The sequence below is a fragment of the Miscanthus floridulus genome, chromosome 2 (assembly GCF_019320115.1).
Source record: "Miscanthus floridulus cultivar M001 chromosome 2, ASM1932011v1, whole genome shotgun sequence".
In the NCBI taxonomy this organism is placed as follows: Eukaryota; Viridiplantae; Streptophyta; class Magnoliopsida; order Poales; family Poaceae; genus Miscanthus; species Miscanthus floridulus.
The window spans coordinates 73,004,528-73,029,673 of NC_089581.1; the positions used below are offsets into that span (position 1 = coordinate 73,004,528).

Consider the following 25,146-nt stretch of genomic DNA (forward strand, 5'->3'; position numbering starts at 1 on the left):
TGTGCTACCGTGCTACCATGCACATGGCTAGAGCTCACCGTCGCTTCACCGTGGCTTGATCCGCACCGTAGAGCTTTGCTAGGGTCTGTAGAAGCTATAGCCGTGCTCACCTGGTTGTGCCATCACCAGAGACACTGAGTCCACCACCACGCGCCGCCACCAAGCCACCATGCTCGCCGGCGAGGCTGCTGTCAGTCACCGTGGGTGCATAGGCCGGGTGTACCTAGCTGCTGGGCCCGATTTGAAATTGATTTTCTTTATTTGTTTTCATAGATTTGAATGCAAACTTTAAAAATTTATATCTTGAGTTAGGAGTGTCCAAATGAGGTGATCCAAATTTTGTTAGATTCATCATGAAGTGCATTATTTGATAAAAATATGAAACCTACTGTTTAAGGTATTTTTCCAAAGGGAATTAAATGGAGCTAGATAAGTGCTTTTAAATTTGTTTCTATCTTGTAAAATGCATAACTTGAGCTAGGAAAGTGCAAAAATTGTCATTCTAATTTTATGGGTCTTGTGTTGGCATGATCTAGCTAGGAAAAATAGTAAACCTATAGAAGACATACTTGAAATATGGTCTTTCTATTTAACCTTGATTATTTGCTAGTTTCTAGTGAAAATAAATGGGATAAAAAATATATAACATATGATCATGAAATTTTTACACAGTGTTCTTATGCTAGGATGAAAGTAAGAAAAATATTAAATCTGTTGTTTGACACTTTTCACTAGGCTAAACTATTTTTGTTAAAATAAGCCTATGCAACTTGTTATTTTTGTAGAGGTTGCTATAATTATCCAAATGGCATGAAATTTCTGTTAGAGTGCGCACTCTGGATGGTAGTAAGGATGTGTGGGAAGCAAGATGTGAGCCCAAGGGTAGGTCGGGCTTGAACGTCCTGGCAGCTGGTTGTCCCTGGTTGTGCGGCGCTGATCGAACCTATGAAATATGTACCTAAGTTGTACCAAAGGTGACCCGACGCGGCCCCAACGGGGGAAGTGTGGGGTTGTGTTAGGAATAACTACCCAGCTGGTTGCAACCGATTCAAATCGTTGTCTCTCCCGGATAGTGGGAAACTTGACTAGTCCTAGCATCGTAGTAACTGGACTACTGAATTTGATGGTTATATTGGACATGAGAATGCTACACCGGCTATGATTATTATTGTGATGCTACATAATGATATATCACATGTTTGTCACAAGTTAGTTGTTAATCTAGAGGTGAATAGCTATAATTAACTTGATACCCAAATTATAAAATGCATAGTTAAACTAGTGGCTTTTTATGCAAAATATTGTCAAACTAGCTTCACTTATAAAGCCTTGTATGATCCTTGGAGTCACATTATTTTTGGTTTATGATGGATATGTCTAGCTGAGTACCTTCTTGTACTTAGGGTTTATTTCCCCACTTGTTGCAGATAATACAGACTATCATGAATATTGTAAGAACTGCTTCTGTGCCACCGTGGACAAGGAGTAGGCCCTAGGCAAGGCACTTCTCATTAACTCCTTTATGATGCTTTTGTGGTTGTGATCGTAAACTGGCAAAGTATTTGAACGATGGTGTGAGATGTTCATTTCAAACTATATTTGCTTCCGCTACTACTTCATTTGAACTTGGTTTATAATAACTTTAATTGTACTCCGATGTATGGTGAGGTAATTGTGAACTTTATGTAATATGTGGTAGGTATGTTCAATCATGTATGATCTTGGTTGTATGTTGGTGATGAATTGAGAGCCTTCGTATTACTCAATGGACTACCGAGTTTATATAGGCTCAAGTATGACAATGCATCATTTTAGTGGTTGCCATTGTACTTGTGCTCTTATAAATTGGTCGGTTCTATCATAAAAGACACACCAAAAACTACTATTGGGAGTTCTAGTTTGGAAAATCCAAAGGTAATAAATTAGTATTTTCTTCTTCTCGCCGCCACTGTAGTTACTCCATCCTGGCGTCTGTGTGCAACGACATTCGGGAGAGCAGGCCTCTGGAACCCTCATCCTTGTGATCATGCACTGGGAGAGGATGAATAAAGTTTTTGGGATGCGCTTGTCATGCGACTGCTCTCGACTTTTACGATGGGTCATCTTCCATCCAAGTCAAGCGGCGCTACGTCCTAGCGTATTCGTCTTTAGCTACTCTGAGCTCTTCCTTCACTATTCATTGAGGACTTGGTACCACCACTAGCAGCATCTCCCTCTGCATCATCTTCACTAGCGACACCATTTTCTTCTGCAAACAAAAGGTACACACCATGTGACCAATCTATTATTGTTGTTCGTCTACTGTGTTGATCATGATGATCTTAGCTATGTTGCTAGCTATATTGCTATTAATGTTGCCTGATTTAACTAGTATGTTAGAGATCTGCATGCTAGTTTATGAGATTGTCATGATTTGTATTTTGCTATTAATCTAAAAATTAATCAGGAAATTGCCTAATTATTCAACAATCCAAAAACCTTATTGTAGGCCTTTTCCTGGATTATCTATGGCTAGTTTCACTAACGCGCTGAGGCCAGAGAAGTTTTCTGATGCACACTTTAAGAGATGGCAAGTAAAGGTCACCAATTGGTTAACAACCATGAAAGTGTTTGGGGTGAGCGCTGGCATGCCTGAGGGAAATCTCTCTAAAGAAGATCTGAGAAGATTTTAGGATGCCAATGAGATCTTTGTGGGAGCTATGCAGAATGTACTTTTTGATCATCTATTTGATTCAACTCTGCACATAAAAGATGCAAAGACATTGTGGGATCATCTGAATGCTACTTATGGTGCATCAGATGCTGGCAGTGAGTTGTACATCATGGAAAGCTTTCATGACTATAAGATGGTTGCTAATTGATCTATAGTCTAACAAGCTCATGAGGCTTAGCGTCTGACTAAGGAACTTGAACTCCTTAAGTGTGCCATACCCGATGAATTTGTGGTCGGGTGCATTATTGCTAAGTTGCCTCCTTCATGGAGGGGCTTTGCCACAAGCCTTAAACATAAGAGACATAAAATATCAGTTGAAAACCTGATAGCATCTCTTGATGTTGAGGAGAAGGCTCGGGCTAAGGACAACATTGAGAAGGGGAACGAGGGGCATCTGAGTGCCAATTTGTCTAGAGAAACCCACATGGCAAGAACAAAGGAAAGAATAATCCTTTCAATGTTAAGTCTACTACTACCTTCAAGAAGAAGAACAAAGATAAAGTAGAGTTGCCTTGCTTCACTTGTGGAGAGCTTGGCCACTTTTGCAAAGAGTGTCCAGAGCAAGCGGACCGCAAAGGGAAAAAGAAGAATGTCAATCTCGTGACTACTAGCAATGCTGATGACTGGTATGGTAATCTTCCTACTATACTATCAATGTTTCAATCTCCAAGTTGGTGGGTTGATACAGGTGCTAATATTCATGTGTGTGCTGACATCTCTATGTTTTCTTCTTATTAGGGGCTCCAAGGTGTCTCCGTCCTAATGGGGAATGGGTCGCATGCTTCTGTTCGTGGTGTTGGCATGGTGGATCTGAAGTTTACTTTGGGAAAGATCGTACAGCTGAGGAACATGAAGCATGTCCCAACTATATGGAAGAACCTAGTTAGCATCTCCCTTCTTTTGAGAGATGGGTTTAAGGTAGTGTTAGAGTCTAATAAAGTAGTAATGTCTAAGCATGGACAATTTATTGGTAAAGGCTATGATTGCGGAGTCTGATTCTGCCTATCTTTGGTAGATTTTTGTAATAAGTTAGTGAATCACATTTGTGTCATAATTAATGATATTTCAAGTGTTTGGCATTCTTGTTTATGCCATGTCAATTTTGGGTTGATGTCACGTTTGTCTAGCATGAGTTTAATTCCATATTTCACTATTGCCAAAGGTTCTAAGTGCCATAGTTGTGTGCAATCAAAACAACCTCGAAAGCCTCACAAGGCAGTGAAGGAGAGAAACTTGGCACCTCTAGAACTCATACATTGTGATCTATGTGAGATGAATAGTGTGTTGACAGAAGGTGGAAAGAGAAATTTCATGACTTTAATTGATGATGCAACTAGATTTTGCTATGTTTACTTGCTGAAAACTAAGGATGAAATGCTAGACTACTTTAAACTCTATAAGGCTAAAGTTGAGAATCAACTAGAAAGAAAGATTAAGCATCTAAGGTTAGATTGTGGTGGTGAATATTTTTCTAGATTATTTGATGAATTCTGTGAGGAACATGGTATTATTCATGAGAGGACGCCTCCCTATTTGCCCAAATCAAACGGGGTTGCCGAGAGGAAGAACCACACGCTAACTGACTTGGTGAATGCCATGTTAGACACTATAGGTTTATCTAAGGCATGGTGGGGGAGGCTTTATTGACTACAAGTCATGTCCTGAATAGAATTCCAAACAGAAATAAAGAGACAACCCAATATGAGAATTGGGTTGGGAGGAAACCATCACTTTCATACTTGCGCATGTGGGGATGCTTGGCGAAGGTCAACATACCAATTTCTAAGAAGCATAAGCTTGGACCAAAGACTATAGACTATGTCTTTCTAGGATATGTTCATCAGAGCATTGCCTATAGGTTTTTAGTAGTAAAATCTAAAGTTCCTGATATGCATGTTGATACAATTATGGAATCTCATGATGCTACATTTTTTGAGAACATATTTCCTATGAAAGATATGCATACCAATACTAGATTTTCTTTTGAGATAGCTCCTAATTTTACTACACCTATTAAGTCTCCTATTGAGTCATTTGAACAACCACTTGAAGAAGTCCTTGAGAAGGATGACAATGAAGTTCCTACGAGGAACAAGAGACAAAGGATTGCAAAATCTTTTTGTGATGATTTCATTGTGTACCTTATGGACGATACTCCCACCTCTATTGCAGAAATGTATGCATCTCTAGACACAGATGATTGGAAAGAAGCTGTTCATAGTGAGATGGACTCGATTCTTTCTAATGGAACTTGGGAATTATCTGAGTTATCATTTGGTTGTAAACCTGTGGGCTGTAAGTGGGTGTTCAAGAAGAAGCTTAGACCTGATGATACTATTGACAAGTACAAGGCTTGGCTTATGGCCAAGGGTTATACATAGAAGGAAGGTGAGGATTTCTTTGATACTTATTCACCTATTGCTAGAATGACCACTATTCGAGTGCTACATTCCCTAACTGCCTCATATGGTCTTCTCATTCATCAAATAGATGTGAAGACAACTTTCCTTAATGGAGAGTTGGATGAGGAAATTTATATGGATCCGCTTGATGGGTTTGTAGTAAAAGGTGAAGAGCGCAAGGTGTGCAAGTTACTAAAATCTTTGTATCACTTGAAACAAGCGCCTAAACAATGGTATGAGAAGTTTGACACAACTTTAATGAGTGCGGGCTTTACCATAATTGAGGCCGATAGGTGTGTGCACTATCGAAATGGTGGGGCAATTCTATTATATTATGCTTATATGTCGATGATATTCTAATCTTTGGCACAAACATTGATGCAATTAATGAGGTCAAGTCTTTTTTTGTCTAAGAGCTTTGACATGAAAGATCTAGGAGAAGCTAATGTGATTCTAAACATTAAGCTGATTAAGAATAAGAGTGGGATTACTTTGTTGCAATCTCACTATGTTGAGAAGGTCTTGAGCTGGTTTGGCTTTATGGATAGCAAGCCTTCTCCAACACCTTATGATCCTAGCGTGACTTTGAGAAAGAACAAAAAGATAGGTAGAGACCATTTGAGATACTCTCAGATCATTGGTTCACTCATGTATTTAGCTAGCATAACAAGACCAAATATTTCTTTTGCTGTGAGCAAGTTGAGTAGGTACACGTCCAACCCAGGTAATGATCATTGGCATGCACTTGAAAGGGTCTTGCATTATCTTAAAGGTACAATGAGTTTTGGGATTCAGTATTCTGGGCACCCAGTTGGGCTTGAGGGATATAGTGATTCGAACTGGATATCTGATATTGACCAAATCTATGCCACTAGTGGGTATGTGTTTACTCTTGGAGGTGACGCGGTGTCATGGAGGTCATGCAAACAGACTATTTTGAAAAAATCAACCATGGAAGCAGAACTTACTACTTTAGATACAACTTCTACAGAGGTAGAATGGCTGTGTGAGCTCTTGTTGGACTTGTCGGTGGTTGAAAAACCAATATCAGCTATCCTTATGAATTGTGATAATTAAACTATGATTACTAAAGTGAACAGTGCTAAGGATAATGCGAAGTCAGCAAGACATGTTAAAAGATGTTTGAAGACTGTCAGGAAGTTGAGAAACTCTAGAGTAATAGCTATGGCTTATGCGCAAACAAACAAAAACCTGGCAGATCCCTTTACAAAAGGGCTGTCATGGAATGTGATAGAAATTGCATCAAGGGAGATGGGTATGAGACCCATGTGAATTTACAATAGTAGTAACCCAACCTTTTTGATCAGAGATCTCGTGACTAAGGATCTAGGAAGAAAAAGCTATTGGTAAACTGAGGAGAGTAAACTATAACCCTATCTATGTGAAGATGCAATACTCTCAAAGTAATAAGGCACTGTATGGTAGGTTCGCCAATGTCTTAATGTGTTTTATTGGCTTTAACAAGCGAAGATGCTGTCCTACAGAGCATTCTTGAAAGAACATACCTATATGAGCCCGACTGTATAATGTCACAGTCTATGAGACTTGGGTAATCTCTAGTAAGCTCATGAAGAGACCAGGGAGTACGACATATATGCTCCACCCATGGGGAAGGCTACTGGCAGCCAGGTACTAGTTTGACTTTGAGTGAAACTCGTTCGCACAAAACTTGCAATTCAAGGCATAGTCTATTGTTCAAGTTGTGGATGGGTGTAACTTAAAGCTCTAGGCAGATGTTCAACTTAACAGTCTCTGCTGAAGCACTAGTATATAAACAATAGTGGAAGAATGAAAATATCTATACTAGGTAGTTGAGATCTGGTGGGAGATTGTTAGAATTTATATGGATAGTTCCCCTAAATCCATATGAAAAAATTCTAATAAATCTCAAAGGCCCAATACTTGTGTTCCCTAATGGGCTTTAATGTTTAAGCCCATAAGTAGAGGTGGGAGGCACAACATCAATTAGTATCATATTGCTAGTTGATGTGGAGGTAGGGGTTCTCATCCCTATATATATGTACCAAACCTCCTGGGAAAAGACACACCAAAAACTACTATTGGGAGTTCTAGTTTGGAAAATTCAAACGTAGTAAATTAGTATTTTCCTCTTCTGGCTGTTGCGCTGCCGCCGTAGTCTCTCCATCCCGGCGTCTGCGTGCACTGACGTTCGGGGGAGCAGGTCTCCGGAACCCTCGTACTTGTGATCCTGCACTAGGAGAGGACGAATAAGGTTTTTATGAAGCGCTTGTCGCGCAACTGCTCCTGACTTTCACGACGAGTCGTCTTCCATCCAAGTTAGGCGGCGCTATATCCCGGCGTATTGGTCGTCAACTGTTCCGAGCTCTTCCTTCACTACTCATCGACGACTTAGTACCACCACCAGCACCATCTCCCTCTACATCATCTTCACCAGCGACACCATTTTCTTCTGCAAACAAAAGATACACACCACGTGACCAATCTATTATTGTCGTTCGTTTACTGTGTTGATCATGATGATCTTAGCTATATTGCTATTAATGTTGCCTGATTTAACTAGTATGTTAGAGATCTGCATACTAGTTTATGAGATTGTCATGATTTGTATTATGCTATTAATCTGGAAATTAATCAAGAAATTGCCTAATTATTCAACACTAAGCACTCTCGAAATCAAAAAAATGGTGCATGACGTCAAAAGAAAAAGTGATCATGCACTGCATATATTCATTCATGTCGTTGTTGCTAATTTAGTTAGCGTTGCATGGGTCATCAACACTTGTCTCATCTATCTGCTGCACTATATAAATTCTAGTGCAATCAAAACAAAGGAAGTTTCATGGTAGCTGCCTGCATATAAAAAGGAAAAAGCTTGTTAGTTCGTTACTGCCCGCTAGTGACAGAGGATAGACTAGTAGGCCAAATCAATCTTGCATTTAATTAAATGGCGCCCACGAAAAAGCATGCTACACCCCTGCCAAGATCACCGGCTACCATGCAAAACCAATCGACATCTGCATATTTCCCGGCCATGATCTGTGTCAATGGATTATGTCATAATCAATTGATAAACAAAAAAGAAAGCTCTGCATATCATGTCCTGTGTCTAGGTGTATGTGCATCCCTCTCGCAGAAGTGCAAACTAGCCTCTCCGTCTTGCACGAGAGGCAGCATGGTCAAACCATTTGTACAAGATAACCACAAAAGTACCAAATTAATTTTGTAGAGACAAAATAAAATCAAATGGTCACTCTGATGGTTGCTGTCCTAGACAATGTTAATAAATAAAATAATGTTCCCTTTATGCGTTTTAGGTGGTGGTAATCCAATCCCATGTCTTGCTAAACCATATATATAATAAACTAAACAAAATTAGTTTATTCAAAATGCTAAATCCAAGCCATGACCAAGATTTACCGTGCAACCCTAAGCTATATGGCTCTGACTTAGCGTAGTAGCAGACCTTCTACTAGCAGTGTGACATCTTACCGGGTAGGTAGGCACAAAAGGGGGTCTGGTTATTAAGTATGATAGTTCGGGCTTTGGAGGCTTTGGGTCTATTACTTGGGCTACCTACGGATATGACTAACCATGCACCTAGCACCCTGTTCGCTTGTACTTATCAGCACTACTTTTCAGCTATGGAATAATATTTTTCTCTCACAACAAATCAGAATTAGCATCAGCGAGTTGTTGCCTACTAGTAGAAAATATGAAAAGTCTTGTATTGAAACCTGCCGACTTACCTTGGAAGTGGGTAAGAGGCTACCTACCCCGAGCAAAAGGGAATCACTTCTTTGGGGTAAAGTTGTACAGCTCGATCAAACTGTTATAACAGTCGTGTTCAAGGCTATGAGCGGCCTGGACCCTCACATGATTAGAAATGGATCTGGTTGGAAAATGGTTATTTATGATGATGTCTTTATGCAATCTAATTAATGGTTTGGGCTCTTTTACTCACTTTAGTAATTTAGTAATTCAGGTTGTTCTAATAAAATTTTGCCAATTAAAAATGCTAACCTACAATAATCCTGTGTCAGCTTTATCTTGTTATCAGCCTTGCATGTCATATTTTCTTGCACTTACGACACAGCCCCAATCTTTAGTAAAAGCTGCTCAGAATATCAATGAAGATGCTGAGTTTTCATAAGTTTATCAGAAGTGCTTGGCGGACGAAGCCCTCAATCGACCTTCCTATGTAGTGGAGTTCAGCTATGAGTTTAGACGTTCCGCTTGTGTTTTTGTAAGACCTTTGTGTCTCTTTCGTATTTAAAGTTACCGCTTATTATGTAATAAATATGGTTTTGTTATACGCTGATGATGTCACAATACATATAAAAATTGATCCTGACATAAATATAGGTCTTGGTTTTACGAGCCATACTATTTCAGCAGTGTTTTTTCTCATAATAAATTAGCAAATAATACTTTTAGCTATGGCTTTTTAACAAAGCGAACATGACCTTTTTAAAATCGGTTGTGACAGTGGGCTCTCGAACTGGGCAACAGCCTGCAGACTTCCGGTTCTCGGCCCGACAACTGTGGTAACAAAAAGCGCTGACAGTTCCTGAACCATGTTGTACTTTATTGAACGCGTGTCGTTAATCGGTGGCCGCCTGATGGCCGGCCTCATCACCTCGCTCCACCGTTCTCTTTCTCCAATCATGGCTGCCTTTGCTTCCATTGCGATGCAAGTCACACTGACAAAAAGCCCATCCTAAGCCTAAAGCTTGGGCCTTCGTTAAGACAAAGAAAAGAAGCCTGTTTGGCACTCTTCACGTATAAATCTCCGCCCCGTCGTCGTCATATCTCGCGGGCTTCCCCGCAGCAACATCAAGACGACCGAGGCTAAGAGATGGCGGATCACTACTCGGCGTGGACGACCTCCGGTGCCGCTCGTCATCCGCTCCTCTCCTGTGCGCTCATGGCTCTCGTTAGTTTTGTGGCTGCAGGACCCATGGTGCTGGCCGACGCCATCGTCTTCCACGTGGCGAACAAATGCCCGTTCCCGGTGTGGCCGGCGTCCGCCCCCAACACCGGCCACCCGGTGCTCGCGGGCGGCGGCTTCTACGTCCCTCCGGGCAAGTCGAGGCGCGTCGTCGCGCCGGCCACCTGGAACGGCCGCTTCTGGGCCCGCACCGGGTGCAACTTCACCGCGAACGGCATGGGCGCCGTGGGCTGCCTCACCGGCGACTGCGAGGGCCGGCTCGCCTGCAACGGGTCCGTGGGCACCCCGCCCGCCACGCTCGTCGAGGTGAGCCTGCACGAGGACCCCGCCAAGGGGAGCTCCTACGACGTGAGCCTGGTGGACGGGTACAACCTCCCCGTGGCCGTCTCCGCCAAGCCCGGCACGGGCGGCGCCGACCCGAACAAGTGCGCCATCGCCGGCTGCGCCAAGAACGTGAACGCGGTGTGCCCGCCGGAGCTGCAGGTGACCGCTACCGGCAGCGGCGGCGGCAAGACGGTGGTGGCGTGCAAGAGCGCGTGCCTCGAGTTCGGGCTCGACGCCTTCTGCTGCCGCGGCGCGTACGCGACGCCGGCGACGTGCCGAGGCACCGTCTACTCGCGCCTCTTCAAGGACGCCTGCCCGGCATACTACAGCTACGCGTACGACACCACCGCCGCAACGGCGAGCGGGTGCTACGCCCAGGAGTACGTCATCACCTTCTGCCCGTCCAGATGGGGCGACGAGCCCGGTGATCGTGCTGGTGCTGCTCAGATTTGATGTCGTCAATCGTCGGTCCGACGGTCGCCATGCGTCGACCTTTTCGCACATCTTCTGTATGCGTTATGTGCTTCTGGCGGGGTTTTCACATAGTATTTCTACATACATATACGTAAATACAACAATAAAATTTCTCATGCTTCCGACTATAATAATTCGGCTGTGCTAGCCGCGCTCCGACCAGCACGCGCCCGCTCGAGCCTATATTTCGCGCGCCCACCTAGAGCCTGCACCGCCCGGATGATGCCCGCGTGCAGGGACTGCTCACGCCCCCTCCACTTCTCACGTGTATTTGCAACATGTGCAACACCTGATTTACTTTTACAACATTTAAATGAAACACCTGCAACATAGCTCCAAAACAATTGAAATATTTACAACATACGTCTGAAACACTTATAAAACACCAGAAAAAACTTGAAAATTTGTACGTAGTCATTGCAAACATCAAGATGAAACACCAACATACGTATGAAAACACATGAAACACTTGCATATATATGCAGCATCCCGATCTAGTTTTACAACATCTAATTAAAACAATTCCAACATACGTCTAAAACAGATAAAACATTTAAAACATATATATATATATATATATATATATATATATATATATATATATTCTGTAGCCACTTTGAGTTACGATAATTACTATGTTATTTTACGAGATTATAGTAACTCCTTACTAAGTGATTTAATATAACGTTATGGTAAATATCCCCATATATTATAGTAACCCAACTATCGTAAATATGTATTTATATTATGGTAAATTAGTATATAAAATTATAGTAAATGGAGGTGGCTACAGAATAACTTATTTTGTAGCCGGTTACTGAATAGCCTCTCCCTATATATATATATATATATAACCCATTGCAACGTACGCGTAGAGTACGTCATCACCTTCTGCGCGTCCAGATGGGGCGACGAGCCAGGCGATCGTGCTGGTGCTGGTGCTGGTGCTGCTCAGATTTGATGTCGTCATCGTCAGTCCGACTGTCGCCATGCGTCGAGCTTTTCGAACATGATAACATCTTCTGTATGCGTTGTGTGCTTGTAGCGGGGTTTTCAGTTTTTAACATAGTATTTCTACTTCTACATACATATACGTAAATATAACAATAAAATTTCTCTTGCTTCCAAATATAATAATTTCTTGTTGTAGGCAGAGACGACATTGAATTAAGGAATGCCTTTATACCTAATTAAAGAATGCTTAAAACAACAGTGAAGCACAGAGTAAGCAACGGAAACTTTTATAACTTCCTGGGTTTCTCTCTCCCTAGCTTCCTGTATCACATATGTCAAAAACGAGTGAATTTATACTCCAAAAACGAAGTAGTATGTAAGTGAGCTGCAAGCATGTACCTCTGCTAGCTTTATGAGAAATCACATCTATTGTATTTTTTTTCAGAAAACACATTTGTTTTATTCAGTAGCAAGTTTGCGAGTTATTCGCTACTTTTTGGATGCCACCGATTTTTTTTATCAAACTAGAGGGGTTTGCACCCCAGCTGGAAATTTATTTAAAAACAGATGTAAAAAAAAAGTACAACACACAAAATTAAGAGACAAAGAAAGACATAAAGAAAATAAGAAGAAGAACAGAAATTACAATAAATTTTGGATCCATAAATCAAAAGTGCTTGCGTCCTTGCTTTTTGCTCTTGCTGTCAGAAGATTTAGTTCTCTGTAAAAAAAATTCCTTCAGTGCATTGACTGAGGTCTGTACGCACATGAAAATGAGATCATTTCTAGCTGTCGAGATTGCCCAGCACTGGATTGTTAAGATCATGAAAAAATGACTGTGAACTTGTGCCCTTATTTCTAACAAAGCTTCTGGGAAATCGGAATCCTTGCTGAATGTAATGTTAAACATGTTCCAGCAGCTTTTAGCAAAAGGGCACTCTAAGAACAGGTGCTGTACTGTTTCCTCCAAGGTGAGTTGACAGAGCATGCAGTTATAAGACTCTAGTTGCATGTTTTTCCTTTTGAGGACGTTTCTTGCGAGGACTCCATCGATGAAATCGTACCCATCCTCGGCTGTAAGGTGCAGCAGTTCCCCATCAGATACCTGGGACTCCTACTGAGTACAAAGCCAATACCGAAATCCCATTTCCAATCTGTGCTGGAGGGAGTGGCTAGAAAGATGCCGCCATGCCACGGCAACCTCATGGCTAGAAGCGGGAGACTCGTATGGATCAAATCAGTACCACGTGCAGTGCCGATTTATGCGATGATGGCGGAGAATTTGTCACCATGGGCAAGGAAGGAGATTGATGGCATCTGCAGGAGGTTCTTCTGGGCTGGAACGGATGCTTCGGTCCAAGAAAAATGCATGGTGGCATGGCCAACCGTCTGCAGGCCGACAGAGCTGGGAGGGCTGGGGATCAGCGACCTCAAACTCGCCGGATTTGCCCTACAAACACGGTGGCTGTGGCTCCAGAAAACAGATCACGACCGGGCGTGGAGCCAACTACCGATCAAGACATCACCAGAAGTGCTGGCATTTTTCAAGGCATCAACTTACACGCTGGTTGGGGACGGATGCCAGGCTCTTCTGGGAGGACAAATGGAAACATGGCGAATCCATCTCGGAGATAGCACCATGCTTGTACCAGTTCGTGCCATCAAGAACGCGCAGAAGACAATATGCGCGGCAAGGGCTGTCCAACAGATCATGGGTGCGATGCATATCCAGTGGAGTATCTCTGCAAGCTATTCAAGAATACCCGACCCTATCACTAGCAGAGAAATGATCTTTCATCCGCTTCAATTTTGGGCTTTAGTCTCGGTATTTTTTTTTACGTCCGAGAGTAAAGAAAGAATTAGTCCTGGTTGGAGCTACCAACAGGGACTAATGGCTCCTGTCCTGGCACGCTTTCACAGCAGGCCACCTTTAGTCCCGGTTGGTGACACCAACCGAGACTAAAAGGTCACCCTTTAGTCCCGATTGGTATTACCAACCCGGACTAAAGATCCTTCAACCTTTAGTCCCGGTTGGTAATACCAATCGGGACTAAAGGGTGACCTTTTAGTCCTGGTTAGTGTCACCAACCCGGATTAAAGGTCTTCCACCCGAGACTAAAGATACCCCACAGGTTAATTCAAAAGGAGAGTGTCCAGGACCCTATCACATGTGGTGTACAGCTGAATTGGTAAAGAGTTTATGCGCGATGAAAGAGGTCCTGAGTTCGAATCTTATACATTGCAAGAGAGGTCTTCCTACAATTTTGTTTATTTTTCTTCTAAGGATGGACCTTTAGTCCTGGTTATGTGATCCGGGAATAAAGGTCAGAACCTTTAGTCCCGAATTCATAGTCCCGGTTGAAAAACCAAGACTAAAGCCAATTCTCAACCAGAACTACAACCCATTTCTCTACTAGTGTATGGGACACCTTACATGACATTCACCCCAACGAACAGCCAGACAAAACAATATGGCGATGGTCCAATGACGGGGTTTACTCAGCTAAGTCTGCATACTCCATGATGCACTCAGCGTCTACACCGTTCATGGGTCACAAACTCATTTGGAAGTCCTGGGCACTGCTGCGGATAAATTTTTTCCTTTGTTTGGCATTCAGACGCCGGCATTGCACTGGGGACAGGAGAGCTAGGCACGGGCTGGAAGTCAGGAAGCAGTGCTACCTCTGCGACCAAGGGCGAGAAACCATCGATCACATCCTGGCTGAATGTCCTTTCACTAGAGAGGTCTGGTTCTTCATCTTCCAAGCCCTGCAACGCCAACTACCGCAACCAACAGCAGCTACAACTCTACGGTGGTGGCGCCGGCTGCGTGCAGTCTACAATGGTGACCAACGTCGAGGCATCGACTCCCTGTTCGCGCTGGTTTGTTGGCTCATCTGGAAAGAGCGCAACGCACGGTGCTTCAGGGACTCCACCTCATCTGTGAACGAGGTCCTGCAGTTGGTGAAGGCCGAGGCTGATCGATGGATTGAAGCCGGCGCAAGGGGGCTGGAAGCTTTGGCTCGCCTGTGACATGGAGGATCCTCCAACACAGAATGTCGTTTACTCTCATAATGTAGCGATATCAAAACACTAACGCGGCCGTGGAACTGACATCTTGTAATGACCAAACTTTATTCTACCTAATACAATGATACACATTGCTTGTGCGTATTCGAGAAGAAAAAAAGATGTTTCTTGTGCTCAGTCTATCTCTAATATTAGGAGCCAGAAGAAGACGTTTGGGTTTACAAAAGCATCTCCACAGCCAAGTGAAACACTCATGAATCTGTCTGTGCCCAATTAGGTGAGCGTATTGCTCTTGATGCTGTGAAATCTTGACCCCAGCTATATCTCCAAATGTGATTTTGATCATTCAGTTGTAACTGCTGCAGAATGGACTGAACTGTGTTGAGTTGATGAAATGCCTCTGCAGAAAGAGGCAAGTTGAATTCACTTGTTATAGGATCTTTGGCATAGAAGCTGTGCACTGAAATATTTGTATGCCACTGAATTTTCATTACTAGATGGTGGTAGCTGTCCCCTTCTGATTATTGTTTGAATAATACTTGCGGTAGCTGTTTCCTATTGATTACTGTTACAATGCTTGTAGATCGGTAGTTTAGATTAGTATTGTGTGAAAAAAGGGACGATGGGAAGCAGCAACATGCACGCTGGAAGCTTGGAATGTCCATCGCCATGTTGACAACCCCAGTGTTAATGTTGACGGGAAAAAAAAGTGATTTTTAAGTGTAAAATGATGATGTATTTTTACCCATTATTGTTACAGAAGTAAACAATGTATTTTCGTTTTTGTGTCTTTATATTTTCACTACTACAGAATTGGACATCACTGCCCGCCTCATCACTGCTGGATTTTGAGAAACCGACAGTGATAGTCCATCACTATCGGTTTTTTATTAAAACCGGCAGTGATAGGACATTGATAGCCTAACCGACACTGATATTCGGGTCTTCACTGTCGATTCATATCACTGTCGGTTTTAGCCAAGAACCGATAGTGATATTGGGTCCTCACTGTCAGTTTTAGCTAAAAACCAATACTGATACTATCACTGTCAGTTCGTGGCTTGAACCGACAGTGATATGCTGCAAGAAAACTTCATAAGTTTCTCATATGATGTCCAATGAAGACGAACTTTATATCAAAGCTGTAGTACTCGACGAGATCTACAACTTTGTAGTTCAAACTTTTTACATTTGAGATCGTTGGATGTCCAAATATTTTTATTTAAAATCATCTATCTAACAAAAATTACATTTGATTTTTAAAATTTAAAATTTCAATTTTTCAAACGACCTTAGATGGAGAAACGCCCAAAACAAAAGTTGTAGATCTCGAAAAGTTATGAAACTTTATAGTTGACAACTTTTTCATTTAAAATTATTTACTACTTCAAAATACTGATTGAAATTAAATTTTGAAATTTTTGAAGAACTCTGATTTCTCTTTTTAATCTCTGACTAAAACTTGTGACTAGTCTTTCCGTCTCATACTAACATTAAATTTGATGATTTTTTTATCTAAAATTTTCTAAAATCATGCTCTATCAATTTATTGTTTTGTTATAGCTATTATTTTATTCATGTTTTCATGTGACTATTTTTTATATATTTGAATTTTGAATTTCAAAAAATGGTAATTTCAAACGTTATTTTGGAACACTAAATGATTTCAACTGAAAAAGTCATGAACATAGAAGTTGTAGAACTTATCAAGATTTATAACTTTTATTTTGGTCATTTCTTCATCCTATAAAGTAGTAGTAACATTGTTCACAAATATTACATATCCCTTTTATAGTTTTTCATTGTGAACAATGTTACTATTACTATGTTGGATGAGTAAATGATCAAATGACCAAAATAGAAGTTGTAGATCTCGGAAAGTTATAAAACTTTGTAGTTGACAACTTTTTTATTTGAAATTATCTTGTCAAGGAAAACTACGTTTGAATTTCTAATATTTAAAATTCAAATTTTATAAATGACCTTGAACGGAGAAACTACCAAATTGAAAGTTGTAGATCCCAAAACGTTATGAAACATTGTAGTTGACAACTTTTTGATTTGAAATCATCTTGTCAAGAAAAACTATGTTTGAATTTCTAAAAAATTTAAATTTAAATTTTTTAAACGATCATGGATGGACACACAGCGAAAACAAAAGTTGTAGATTTTGAAAAGTTACGAAACTTTGTAGTTGACAACTTTTTAATTTAAAATAATCTTGTCATGGAAAACTACATTTGAATTTCTTAAATTTAAAATTCAAATTTTGTAAACGACCTCGGATGAAGAAACTATCAAAATAAAAGTTGTAGATCTCGAAAAGTTATAAAACTTTGTAGTTGACAAGTTTGTCATTTGAATTCGTTTAGAGTCCCAAAAACTCATTTCAAAATTAGATAAATATAAAATGGCTAGGACGAAAATCTTATTTGGACACAAACAGCTTTCAGGTGGAGTAGTTAGGGGCCAAATACGCGAAGCAGGAGGTCAGGGGTTCGATCGCTGGTGGCCGCGAAGCGCGCATTTTTCACACGAAAAATCGCGTGACTTGTGACTTGCGACATGGTGGCGAGACCTCTCCCGGTATTAATTTTTTTTTTCTATTTTTCAGTGTATTTTTTTGCTTTCCATATCACTGCCGGTTTCACATCAGTGTCGGTTTATAAGAACTGACAGTGATGTCAACCCCCATCACTACCGGTATGTCACTGTCGGTTCAAAATCCGGTAGTGAAGGGGGTTTTTGAACCGATAATAATGTCTAAGATCTGGAGTAGTGTTTATTCAAGTACTTAACATCAGTTCAAGAACTCACGGACAATACTAACAATAATATATCATCTTGTGAACTAGATCCCCAAATTTGAAGTACCCCTACTTTGAAATTGATTGTTCAAATAGTAATTCTATGATTATAGACTGTATCATAGACATTACTACAAATGTTACAAATTTACGACGCTATATGATGGTACCATATTTTTACTCTCCTATAATAGGCTGCTGACCTGTCAACTGTTCATAAATTTGCTGTTGCCTACAAGTTGTGACCACAGTTTTACTACCAAAATGGCAAACCTACCAACAAAGCGAGTGGGTAACCTGACAATAAAGCACCACATCTTTCTAGGATTTCTGTTTGTGAGTAGAAGTTACTACCATGACACATGCCGGAAAATTTTAGCACCGCACATGGGTAACATGACAACAAAGCAACACATCTTTTTAGGAGCTGGAATTGGGTGGTCGAGCAATGCCAAACAGATCCTAACACTAAAATAACCATAACAAACGACATATATTCATGCGACAAAGGTAGCAGATCTCATCACTATGCCTGCACTGATGAACCGAGGACCCTGTGCTTGGCCTTGATAGCCTAAATTTGGGACCATGAGAACACATCAGTTAAGCTGAACGCTCATACGAATAGTAAAAACCTTGCAGCTGAATTTTTACTTACTTCGTTCTCCCAATCTATGTGCAGTGTAATCCACAGGAGCAACGCTAGTTTGCTGATGCTTCCACACACAATGCCAAGCCAAAGACCCTGTGAAGAAACAGAACAATAATTCAGATCGGGAGGCTTCAGAGTAAGACAACTATCACTGTCATGAGTAAGTGAAAGCGACTGTTACACAACAATTGGTAGGGCAGAGGAGAAAGGTACTAGAGACATTGTACCATTCCATTTAGATGGAACACAAACGCAAGCAACACCCCTGTTGGAATGCCAACCAGGTAAAAGGCGCCGAGGTTAACGCGAGCTCCAATTTTCTGTTTGCCACATCCTATGATTACCCCTGGAAAGTTACCAAAAAATACACATCAAATTATATGTCTCTAAAGTGCCAAATTAAATAATCTTACTGTTACTATACCTTCACGTTAATTCTTATTCGACATGCTAAAAAAACAGATAGAACATAGAATCGTCTCACAAAAATTTTAAAAAAAATCTTGCCTTCAATTCTGTAGGCTCAGATCATGAAAAATAGGCACTAAATCTATCTTGCTTTCTAAAAAGTTATACACTTTTTAATTACAAAAGTAATATGAAATGATCACTAAGATCCTCTTTGCAACTGCTCCAAATAACTCTGGTTCCTTGCTATATTCCGCGGAGTAGTCAAAGCAAGTAAAGCTAAAATAGTGGCCGGATTCAGCGGCTCTATGAAAAACATGAGCACATGAGCACGGAAACAACTATTTATGTAGGTAAGAGTGTGTCTAGGACCTAAAATTTAATATTAGTAAAATAAAGAATAAGTGTTTCAAATAAGAAGTAAAATAGTACTATAGTTTCAACTTAAAACGGTTTTAACTGAATGATGTAGTACTAGTAATTGATGTTTGTGGTTTTTATGATTTGAGCAAATTGTGTCCTAGTAAATGATAATTTTTCTTCTTCAATTTTAATCGAGGAAGTACAGTATTATTAGACGAGATGTCTCCAAAACATATCAACCATTGAATTCGTTTTCAGACCTGAAAGAGAACCATTAAGGCCATCGACGAAGAAGGAAACAGCAAGGATGGGAAGCATCCTGGCGATTCATGCCACCACATCCTTGTCGCTACTGGTTGCATATCCCCAAATGTTGCGCAGGAGAATCATGATGCTTGCCAACACCACCCCTCCACACAAGGTCATACACACCACAACTCGCACGGCTAGCCTTGCTGATTCAGGCTGCCCTGCACCGAGTCCATTAAAGGGTGGCTTTTAGTCCTAGTTGGTGTTACCAACCGGGATAAAAGGGCTTTTGGTGCATATGAAATTTAGACCCGGGACTAATGCTCAGATTAGTCCCGAACCTCAACACAAGAGACACTAAAAGTGCGAAACGAAAGTCGTTTCTCTACTGATGATCTTTCCTTTTGAGAAAGCTTATTAAAAGTCATACTAGCTAGGGACTCCAGCTACCTATTCGGAACAGCAGAGACACCACGCCAGGTCTGCTAGCCACTCTCATCACTGGAGCACATGACTGCTGGAGTACAAAAGAAGCTACATGATCATGATGTTAGAGCAAGGCTGGTTCACCGACTCCTTTAGTCCTTGATAACAAAGCCACTGAATCAAGTAATGAACTCTCTGCTTCATGTTGTCTCTGTCCTTTAAGCAAATCTGTGTCTATCTACATGTGCAGAAATTTGATAGTCGTTCTGAATCACCACACATCTGGATTAGAGAGAAAGTGCTTTTCGATCGCCATCTTGTTCATGTTCTTTCACATAGCACAACCTACAAAAAATAAAGAATATACGCCATCCTTCTAAAAAAAATCCAAATCTAAGTTTAGAATCAGTAGGATTTTCTTAACTTTAACCAAATATATAGAAAATAATGTTAGTATGTATTTCTTTAAATAGGTTTATTAATAAAATATATTTCATAATTAATCTAATAAGTATTTATTTGGTATCATAAATATTTGTATTTTTTATATAGATTTGATTAAATTTAAAATTATCTGACATATTGAAAAGTGAGAATTATATTCATTTTAGTATAGAAAGAATACTTAAGTGTTAACACTCAAAATTGTCCACGAATAAAGTTGTATAGTCTACTAAAAGCACAGTAAAGACCCGCAAAAAAAAGCACAATAAAGATGAAGCAATAAATGGTGGTCCCCAGAGAATTTATACGAGGAGTGCAATAGACTGAACGTGCAAAGTATATAAAACAAGATGGATATACTGTCTATCTCTAGGAGTTCAAGCTAATCAGGAATATAGGCCCCGTTCATTTTGCTGAAAAAAAAAACAAACCGAAACACTGTACCGACTGATTTGTTGTGAGAGAAAAACACTGTTTCGGCTGAAAAAACAAGCTAAAAAATACGGATTATAAGAGAAGCGATCAGTGCCATAATCTGAAGCTGATGGTACAAGCATTACGTCGCGGTAATCCTTATTTCTTTGATCAAATCATTTAACCAGTGTTCGGTAAGGACATGCACGTTACGTTGTCAGCATCAAGACTACTCCGTAGTATGAAGCAGCATGAACTCGTCAATCGGCAAAACTATGAGGTTGCTTCAGTTGATAGTTGCTGACGATTCCAATGATGAACCAGAGGGATGACAGGGGCAGGCTGCCCCTGTCGGGCAGATATATACACACGATGCGTGTTATGCAGGTCAAAATGCAAATGAAAGGGTGCGGGTCGGTGCAAACCTCTTCCTGCCCCTCTGCCCCCATTTGATTTTTTTATCGGTATGAATTGGGCGTCGTGGATGCTCCTTTGCTGGGCCACGATATCAACCCAACAACTCATGCTCCTTCATTTCTCAAAAAAAAAAAAAAACTGTCTATCCACTTATTCCTATCCACTTGTTCCTCTTTGAATCGCTCTTATCCACTCGCCTGCCGTCTTTGAGCGAACGGCCGCTAGCCCTCCGAGGCGCACCGCTTGGCCACTGGCCTTGCCAGGCACAGAGCGCAGCCGCCTCTAAGTCGCGGCGCTCGGCGGCCGTCCCTACCAGGCACGGCGCACTGCTGCCCTCTCCAAGTCGCGCGGCCGCAGCCTCCCCGCCGCTCGTGCGGCCGATGCCTCCCTTCCATAACGTGCAGCCACTGCCATTGGCTCGCCGCCTACAAACACCGCCGGGCTACTGCCTCCGGTGAACACCACACACCGACGAACCTCCATTCTACCTAGCAGAAGGAGATATTGCGTTGAAAGTGCATGTTGCAAGAGTATGTTTCAATTGTTTCAGATGTTTTAGAGGCGTGTTGCAAGTGTTTCATATGGATGTTGCAAAAATAGATCGTGATGTTGCACATGTTGTAATGGTTGTACATGTATGTTGCAAGCGTCCGTTCCAAATTCATCTGCTTTTTAGATGTATGTTGCAAGTGTGCTTATTTGAATGTTACATATGTTTCACTCATATGTTGTAAGAGTATGTTTGGAATATTTTAGCTGTTTCAGTCTTATGTTGCAATAAGTGTTTTTATGTTGCAAGTGTTTTATCTGGATGTTGCATATGTTTCACATAGATGTTGCAATTGTATGTTTAAAATATTTCGTCTGCTTTAGACTTATGTTACATTAAGTGTTTTATTTTGCAAGTGTTTTGTATTTCAAAGGTATATTCAGAGAGTCATGAGGGCATGGCCCGGACGCCGAGAGGAAGGGGCGCGCGTGCCTGAAGTCGTGCAGATGGGGCGTGCTCGTCTTTATCCTAGCTTCTGAGTCCCGCACGTGCGGAGAGAGAAGAGGGGGTCAAGGAGAAGAAGCGACGGACGCAGGGTGGGACGAGATCGACGAGGACAGGGTATGCGTGCATGGTAGAATGAGGCAGATAGGGAAGAACTGCACTGATCCGGTGGGAGTGCGACGTATTTCTGGGTCGTTCGGTACCGTCCCAGAATTCTATCCTTTAGACGTCCGGTCACGTGGCCCTGTCGTGCTGCTGACAGCCAATCAGACTCTGGCTGCTCTCGGTCTCCCTAAAGACAAATTTAATGTATAAATAAATATTTTCATAGATGCAAAAACTATCCGAGTTACTTTGTCTTTAGTGTACAAATAATTATTTTCATACGTGCAGAACTATCCGTATGAGTTACTTCTTTAGCTCAAATTACTCCAACATTTTAGCTAAATAAATTTTCTAACAAAGAGACCCATGGAAAATAAAATATTATTTTCTTTCAGCTACTTCTTCCTTTTCATGAAGAATATCTTTCTCACTTTTCAAAAAGTTGAATATTTTTAACTTTAGTCGAATACATACAAGAGACTTAATATTTATCGTGCATAATAAATAACATTAGATTAAGTTGAATATATTTTCATAATAAGCTTATTTGGAGATACAAATATTGCTAATACTTTTCTACAAATATCTTACTCCATCTATCCTAAAGTAGATGACCTGATAGCATTCAAATTTTTTCTAAAAAAACTTGACCTTCTTATTTCCCAATGCACCATTTCTCTTTTTCGGTACATCTCTATCTCTACTCTTTGAGGAGCATTTTGCTCTTTTGGCTTCAGTGCTGGTTTCCGCAAGAGATTCTAAAACATCAACTAATATGGGATGAAGGAAGTAAGAAAGTTTGACCTGCACGATACCTTAGGTGACTCTTTTTTTTTTTTGACACGTGACTCTCTTTTTGGGACAGTGCACGGGACCAACCACCGGACCAGGCACCGGATAGATACAGTTACGTGTCACAGAGGGCAGCTGCAGCCAGGGGCACCGGACACCAAGGTGTACACCAGAGACCGGACGGGCGCACCGCTCTATTTGAGCAGAGAAGGTTGCAGTTTGGGTTAGGATAGCCATAAAGAACCGGACGAGTCCAGTGTGCACCGGACCAACGCACCGGATGGGCACTGTTCCAACAGTTGGCAACAGCTAACGGCAACGTATAGGGCACCGGACCTGTCCCGTGCCTATGCAGAATGCTGCTGCAGCTTCCAACTGCTATTTTCTAAAGGGGAGGCTATTTGTAACACCCTAAATTTTGCAATAATTTTTAAATAGGAGAATTTGATTTATTATATATTTTTGTGGGCAATTGAATTTAGGAAAATAATAATTTTGCTGAAATTAAAATCAAATATAGGTCAACATATATGATTGTGCATTCAAGCTGCTGCATTGGGTTTTTTTTGTGATGCTTGGTTTGATTCAAATTCAAAATCCATTTGAAAATTTCTTTGAAAAAAGTTTTAAAAATAAAAAGAAAAGACAAAGCCTTCCTCCCTCACTTTTCCTCTCTTTTGGCCCACTCGGCCTTGTTCTCCGCGCCGGCCCACTCTTGCCCCCGTGTTGTTCCTCCTCTGTGCAGCCTAGCATTACCTTCCCTTCCCGCAGCCCAGGAAAGCAAGCGGCCCAGCTTCGTCGAAGGCCTAGTCGCGCTGTGCTCCTCCTCTCCTTTCTCTCGCTGGCAGGTGGGGCCACCGTGTCGAAGTCTCCTTCATCCTCCCGCTCGTGTTCAAGTCGGACTCCGCCGTCGAGGCCGTTCGTGTCCGCCTCTGCTACGCGCCTCGTGGCATGCCTCCCAAGTCAGCCCCGCCTCATAAATACCGCCCGGGCCTAAGCCTCCTCCCTATTCCGCCTCAAAGCAAGTTTTTGCCCTCGCATTAAGCTCGCAACCGCCTAGCCCTAGCATCGTTGTTGCCGTCATGTTCAAGCCACTGTCGCGTGCCGTCTTCGTTTCCCCGTTTGTTTTTTTGGTTCCGGTGAGTTTCCCATCCTCTCCTCTCTCTCCTAGACCTCTTTGTTTGGAAAACCGTGCACTGTAGGCCCTAAACCGATATCGCCAGTGAGCTCATCGCCGCTCTGGCCATGGCGTCGTTGTGTTCTTCCTATTCCGACCGACCACCGTCGTCTCCTCCCTGCCCAATCCAATCACGGCCATCCAAATCTAATCCGAGGTTAAGTATGTTTTCAACTTTTAAAATTCGAGGTTAGATTTAATCTATTATTTTACTAAAGAAAATCTTGTTTAATTCATAACTTCTTCGTTTTAGCTCTGATTTTTGTGATCTTCGTGTCTGTGTATTCGTAGCGAGACGTAGATTCATTTTCCAAACTTTTCATCTTGATTTTATGCTATTGGTGTACTATTCTAATCTATAGCTTTTGTTTGCTATGCATGATTACTTCTTATGCTTGTATGTTGCTGTGATTATCGAGTATAGATGATGAGCAATTCATGGGAGATCAAGGGTACTACTTTGACGAGCAGGGTCAACAGGAGTACTTTGTTCAAGGCATGTATAGCATGGGATCATCCTTGTTTCCTATTCACTTTAATACATTAAATTCATGTTGCATGTGTCATCTTGATAGGGATTCCCTAGAATTGAACTTTTTACCTTTTCACCTACGGGATATGCATTGGGTAGCTTTGCTAGTGCTCAAATAAACCATGATCATATAACTTGACTAATAGTATATGCAATAAACATTAAAATATGAATTTTTAGCAACTTGGAAATAGGGGGCTAGAGTATTTAGCTACTTTTTAAATGCTTCAGATTTCTCTCCATAAGGACTTATCTGTAAGTGATCATCCAGAACTTACAATACAGCTGTGAGGGCTACATGGCTCTGGCTTTAGCTCAGTATGAAGATCTTTTCTAGCTTGTTAGTGGTTACCTTTATTAGCATAAGAATGGCTTGCCGAATTGGGTATAGTGCGGCCTCTGTCCCCATGTGTATAGGCTGCGTGTCAATGTGCCAGCGGGAAGGGGAGCTCTACATCCGTTTGCCGAGTGAATCTAATGACCTTAACTTATTAGACGAACCTTTGAAAGGCTTCATA

At 41.4% G+C, this 25,146-nt stretch overlaps 1 protein-coding gene across 1 annotated transcript; it reads left to right on the forward strand.

Annotated features, from left to right (window-relative positions):
* Positions 1–9,926: 9,926 nt before the first annotated feature.
* On the forward strand, positions 9,927–10,980 carry LOC136539117 (pathogenesis-related thaumatin-like protein 3.5). Its single transcript, XM_066531051.1, has one exon. The coding sequence runs from the start codon at positions 9,974–9,976 to the stop codon at positions 10,841–10,843; it is 870 nt and encodes a 289-aa protein (XP_066387148.1). The 5' UTR covers positions 9,927–9,973; the 3' UTR covers positions 10,844–10,980.
* The last annotated feature ends 14,166 nt before the right edge of the window (positions 10,981–25,146 follow it).

Coding starts and splice junctions, on each gene's coding strand:
- LOC136539117 (XM_066531051.1), top strand. CDS start 9,974: ATGGCGGATCACTACTCGGCGTGGACGACCTCCGGTGCCGCTCGTCAT.